This window comes from Arachis ipaensis, chromosome B08 (assembly GCF_000816755.2).
Source record: "Arachis ipaensis cultivar K30076 chromosome B08, Araip1.1, whole genome shotgun sequence".
Lineage (NCBI taxonomy): Eukaryota > Viridiplantae > Streptophyta > Magnoliopsida > Fabales > Fabaceae > Arachis > Arachis ipaensis.
The window spans coordinates 98,776,337-98,782,419 of NC_029792.2; the positions used below are offsets into that span (position 1 = coordinate 98,776,337).

Genomic DNA, 6,083 nt, shown 5'->3' on the forward strand with positions numbered 1-6,083 from the left:
AGTGAAAGTTGAATAATTAATTTTAAAAAATATTTTAATAATTAATTTCCAAAAAAATAACACATTAATAAAAGTCTCTTATTTATTATTCATATTTCATTACATGAGAATTAGATATAGTCAAAGAAAGTAGAAACTAAAATTATGGTATTTCATTCATATAAATAGAATTTACCAAAGAATATTCTCTTAACTTTGAACCTAATATGATAATATAATATTCTAATATGATATTCAAATCTTAAAATACTTCGAAGCCAACCAAAATATTTAACGGTCTACACGTCTTAAACGTAAATCCCATAGACCCATACCCATCAATCTAGATAAGACATTCTATGGCCTCAGCAACACATGCATATTGCACAGATAGATAACCCAGATTTTTATTTTTGCGTCAAAAGATTAGAAAGATTTGAAATTTGAAAGTTGCAGAATCTTACAGCAATATAAAAACTCAGGACAAAACCCACAGGCCCAAAGTTAAATCAAAATGGGAAATAGGATCCACACACTATAATGGCAGGATCAGATGAGACGACGAGTGAATGGGAGACAAATTCAAGGGGAAAGGAAAATCTAAGACTAGACTGATAATTTGACACAACAAATACAAGAATTTATACACAATCATAATATCACACGTTTTATACAAGCAGGCCTGGTCCTAGGAACCCCCCAATAATCAATAATTATTACCAAACTACATGATTGCCATCCTACTTGATGGCTAATACACAAAACACACAAGCCTAGAACTAGAGCTATCATCTGTCGGCGACATTTTTTTAATGGCATAGTACAAGTCTACAAGAGAAAGACACTCTACTCCATGAATTTGGTTAACTCAGTGCTTAATCTGTTGTTCTGCAACAGCCTCTCACCTCTGTCATTCTCGATCCATCGACTGAACATGTGAGAAATGGCGGCCACCTTCATCTGCATACAAGTTAAGAACATCCACAGAGGATATGCAGAACTGAGTTTAGTACTACTAACAGTAAAAATGACGATTAACTTGAAAACAGAATAGTAAATTTAGATGATTTTTACAGGAAGAATATAACTAAACTGTGCTTTAAATAGCTTGGATCAAGTTAATGCAGCTTGCTTGGTACAGGCAAAAAGAAAAGTGGAAAAATTGAAATAGGAGTACAACAATTTGGGCATTCTGTCAAATAGCATGAGTTGAACAGCTACGGGTGTGATTCCATTTTCTGTTATTAACTTTAATTAGCAAATTCCCAGCAGTTCTTCAGTCGGCTTCCTTTACATGATCTTGTAATTAAAAAATAAAATGGGAAACATTCTTTCAAAACAATGCTTCCTTTAAACGTTCTTTTAAACATTCTTCATTCCCCTCCAATGCTTCCCATAAAGAAAGATCCTAAAAACCGGAATTATTTTGAAAATAAGGTGACACTTGTGTAATTAAAGATGATAGTAGAAAATAAAAGCAAAAACAGTGAATATGCAAACAAAATGAAACCGAAAACAAGTTTTAATATTCCAAAACGGTTAAATTTCACCATTTTATGTCAACATGCAAACAAATTCAAGTTACAAGCACAGAAATGTGAACTAATAAAAAATTTATTATGATTTAGCACATAATAGACCCATTTAACACCCAAAGTATGGTTATCCTATTCTGCTTTCCAAAAGATATATCACTTCTGAATGGATAAATCACATCAGATAGTAATGAAATAAGGCAAACAAGATGAAAAGTACCACTTTCACCATCAGAAAGATCTGTCAGTCTGGCAATTGCATCAATTAGAGCTTGTTCATGTTCCTGCATTAAATTAATTACTGATTATTCATTGACACACCATTCACCCGGGAGAGTGGCTTTTTGGGGGGTTTTTTTGATTGAGAGAGAGAGAGAGAGAGAGAGAGAGAGAGAGAGAAAGAGAGAATGGCAGATAACTATATAACAGATTAAAGTCCCTTACCTTCAACACTTTCTTGGCTTTCTCAATTTCAAGTGCATCCGGATGATTTGCACTGAATACCCTCTCCACCTGTCAAGTTGGGAAGACATTAGTTTGCCAAAAAAAATGATCAACCAATATTAACCAAACAAATTGATTCAAGGGTTTTCAGCTACCTCCTTAACTAGTGTGTCTGTGTGAAGTATTTGTATATCCTCTGGGGCCTTTTTTCCAATACCATTTTGTGTTGACAGGAAATCTTTCCTAGATTGCCCCTTTGGGGCTCCTCTACCTCTTCCTGCAGCTACTCCTGGAACACTATCACGTCCTACAGACCTATGTATCCCTTGACCGGATCCGCCAAAACCCCCACGATTTATTCCAGGATCCTCACCTACCCATTGTATATCTTCAGGAGAGATCTGCAGTTACAATAATACCATGCATGAATTAGCAAAAAACAAGGATTAATACCATTTATCCGAGACTACTTTTCTTGTCATACAATCAGTAACCAGAGTCATCATGGTGAAATTGTTGACATTATACTTGTTACCAGATTAAAGTGAAACTAGTAATGTTACATCATGCCAGTTTGAAAGTTTCCTTTCGCACCTAATCGAAAAGTTGTATTTTAAGTTAACGGCTGGTGTATATGTAATAAAGCATGAAAAATGCAATTAAGGGTGAAAATACTAGTCAAAATGGCATCACCTGTATTTAGAGGAAAATATTTCATGATTTAACTCATTAAGTAACAATAGTTTCCATCAGTATGTTATATCTATTACTGCAACTATGCAATTAGTATTAAAATGATATATTCGTGCCACATTGCATAAACTTTAACTACGTATAGAACCATGTCACACCATACCTCAGAGAGATGTACCCATTCCCATGTTTCATTTGCACTCCCCATGTCATAAACCAGATTATGTCGTCCCTAAACAAGTTAATTGAAGTAAAGTGTCTCAGCTAGGCACTAGCAGACAAAGAAATATGAAAGTGATTAAGGGTTGTCGGTACATCAGTTGGATTGTAGTCAGCAATAACAGCTTCATAGAAGTTATTGTCATCTGGCCATCTTGTCCGCACTCTCCTACCAATTAATGAATTAAATGATGCTCCCTCAGCATGCTCACCCATGACGGCACCAGAAGTAACTCTATTAGGCAATGGATTCCTTCCACCTGGTCCTGTTGGTGGCTGCAGCTTTAATGAAGATCCACCAGGTACCATCTGGCCCTGAAAACAAAAGTCGAAATAACCTAATGATGTCGATCACATACTATTACACTCTTTTAATGTTCTAGTGATCTAATCTATTCTTTAAGTTTTACCCTAATAACAAAGAATTTATTCAGTGGCTGGCAAGGAGCCAAACCCACTGTCAGTGAAGTTAAACAAGATGGATGAGCACTAAACATATGGTTTACTTACAGGTTTTTGCTTCTTGCCCTTAGCTCCAGGAACAGATCCACGTTTTCCCACAGATGAAGAGGGCTGGTGAGGTGTCGCCACTGGTTGGGGGTGAAATGGAGGAGAAGGTCCACCAAAAGATTGTGACGGAACAGATGCTGTTATCTTCTGCTTCTTGTTACGAGAGGCAGAGACTGTAGGGCTTGGAATTGAATCATGAATCGCTTGACCAGTATTCAGCAGGCCAGGTTGGTGGCCTCCTCCCTGTCTCCACTCCCTAGCATTAACATACAGTATAGTGTTCAATGCAATTGAAAGGGAATGACAATGTTGATTAATCAAGCATTGACCAAAAGTATATGAAACCTTATCCTTCGTATGACATCATCTGCATTAACACGGCCTAGAAGTTCCCTATGTTCCTCATTTGATAACCTCAGTTCTTTTCTTAGTTCTGTTATCAAACTTTCCTTCTCCTGAAGAAAATACATGTCATGTAGCAGTCATTTAAACCTGATCAAACAAATTAAAAAATATTAGATAGATGAAATCAAAATAAAAAATGTACCCAAGTAATGGCATCAGCTTGAGCTTTAAAGGCTCGTAGAACTGAACTGTATGCTTCCTGCTCAAGTTGATGAATTTGAGCTTCCATATCAACATCCGGGTACATCCTGGGGAATGGAATTGAACCTACAGCAGATCTTCCATTTCCAGCAAGACGTCCCCCTCTGGGAATCCTATTCTGATGTGCTGGTGGAAGATCATCATCAGTTCCTGCGCAAGTTAATGGATACAAATATAAGTATACAACAGGCAACTGGACCATAAATTCTTGCAATATATAACAACCAGATCTTTTCAGCCTCAGTAAAAATCTCTCTCATGACACAAGCACAAGCGAAAAATACTTCGTAAGAATGGAACAGTGCTGTCCATCAGGACTCGAGTTAAATAAGTTCTAAGATGCTAAACATGTTGAAATAGACAGCAATTAAAAATAGAACTACCTGTTGGTTTTGAAAAACAAAACAGCTCTGACTTTTCAAATAGCACATTCCTAAAACCCTAAACAATTTTATCTATTATCATGTAAACTACTAATATTACTTCCCAAAACATAAAAGGGAAAAAAATGAATGCTTTCTTCATTTTAAGAATATTTTCCTGCTCTTCTTGCATCAAATCATTAACCCGCTAATGGTACCTTTTGCCCCTTCGACGCGTCTGACTACCTCACCATCCACAACACCATAAAAAAAATGAAAAATTAAAAATTAAAAAGATAAGCTCAGTTTTACAAGAACACTTATGCTTGCAGTTTCAGCACCAAATAACACTGTCAACAGAAACTTGAGTTTGTTGACAAAAATAAGTACAAATATCTCAATTTACACACAAAAAAAGAAAGAAAGAGAAAAGAAAAGAAAGAATCATTTGCATCAACAGAACACACTATGAAGTTTCTAACTGGATTAAACAAAACGAAACTTAACCCTAGATTTCAACAGCATAGCATAAAACCATAAGAATTCGGGACCAAGGAGAAAACCTCCTCAAATCAACAAAAATACACAAGCTTGGTCAAGTAAGAGAACAGTAGCAACGAAATCCAAAAAAATGCCCTAACTCTAGAAACCCTAACAGTAAGTTTTGATTTTTCACATAGATAGACGAAAAAGAAAAAAAAGAAAGCAACTAAGAAAGAGAAGCTCACCACTACTGTCGTAGGGTTCGTAGTCCATAGCCAGTTTGCACCGGAAATTGAAGTGCCCAGATCCAGAACCAAGTTGAACGCGCAGAAAAACCCTTTCTTTTGTCTTTCTGCACCGAAGTTTTGTGTGTGTGTGAGAGAGAGAGAGAGAGACAAACACAGAGGGCGAATCAGGCGCGGGGAGTCGCGGGGGAGAGGAGTGTATGGACGCAGGCGGTGGTTGATGGTGGAATCGAAGAAAGTTTGCTATGGAAATCTTTTTCCTGTCGGGTCGGACTCGGACAGTGTTATGGGTGCGAGTCGGCTTTTCTTTTCCAAGTAGAGACACTAATGCTGAGTGAACTACCAACCTGTCACTGTCCTTTCTCACGAAGGATACTGCGATTTTTGACTACTTTGATCTTTGTTTTTGGGCAAAGTATTTGATGGAGTTGTCCATGCCAGCTCCATTTGATGAAACTGTTAAAAATATTTATAGAATTAACCCACAATTCATTTTGATGTATTTATTTATTGAATCACAACATTTTTAAAAACTAGCTTTTAACCTCATATAATTAAAAGTAGAAAAAACAGAAGGTGGCTGATAAAGTTGTCAGTTTCATCTTTTGGTTAAGAAGTTTTTTATTTTGTGGTTGTTATTAATTTAAAAGCGTATCACTAAAAGTGTTGCTTAAAGAGAAAGTGTTATCCTTAATCGTTAACTTGGCTATGATACCAATTTTTCAATTTCAACTTTTCTTTTAATTCTTTTTTCGAAATTTCTACTAACTCTTCGTATTTTGCTTCGAATAAGTTTATAATTTGTATAAATTCAATTGGTGGTGCTTTATTCAAAGGATTTTGATAAAAATAATTTGCAACTTCGTAATCTGAAGTATTAACCATTTCTACAATTTCTCTTGTATTTATTATATGATTATTTATTACTAATCCTTGATGTATATTTATAATTCTGATTTCATATTTATAGTTTTTTAATTCTGTTCTAATTTCTATCATTAAAATAT

General features: G+C 35.6%; 1 protein-coding gene across 4 annotated transcripts; it reads right to left on the reverse strand.

The window, feature by feature from the left end:
* LOC107613232 (protein EMSY-LIKE 3) lies at window positions 561–5,499 on the reverse strand. Of its 4 annotated transcripts, none has more exons than XM_021109597.1 (10): window positions 5,077–5,499; window positions 3,975–4,136; window positions 3,726–3,872; window positions 3,381–3,636; window positions 2,967–3,185; window positions 2,815–2,883; window positions 2,114–2,359; window positions 1,959–2,027; window positions 1,735–1,798; window positions 561–960 (listed from the first exon to the last, which is right to left on the reverse strand). In XM_021109597.1, exons 3-10 carry the CDS (start codon window positions 3,848–3,850, stop codon window positions 890–892), a joined length of 1,119 nt encoding a protein of 372 aa, XP_020965256.1. In that variant the 5' UTR covers window positions 3,851–3,872; window positions 3,975–4,136; window positions 5,077–5,499; the 3' UTR covers window positions 561–889. The 4 variants fall into 4 exon arrangements, with proteins under 4 accessions (XP_020965256.1, XP_020965254.1, XP_016170617.1 ...); XM_021109595.1 differs by having other exon boundaries at window positions 3,726–3,835; window positions 3,928–4,136; XM_016315131.2 differs by having other exon boundaries at window positions 561–939; window positions 3,726–3,835; window positions 3,928–4,136; window positions 5,077–5,496.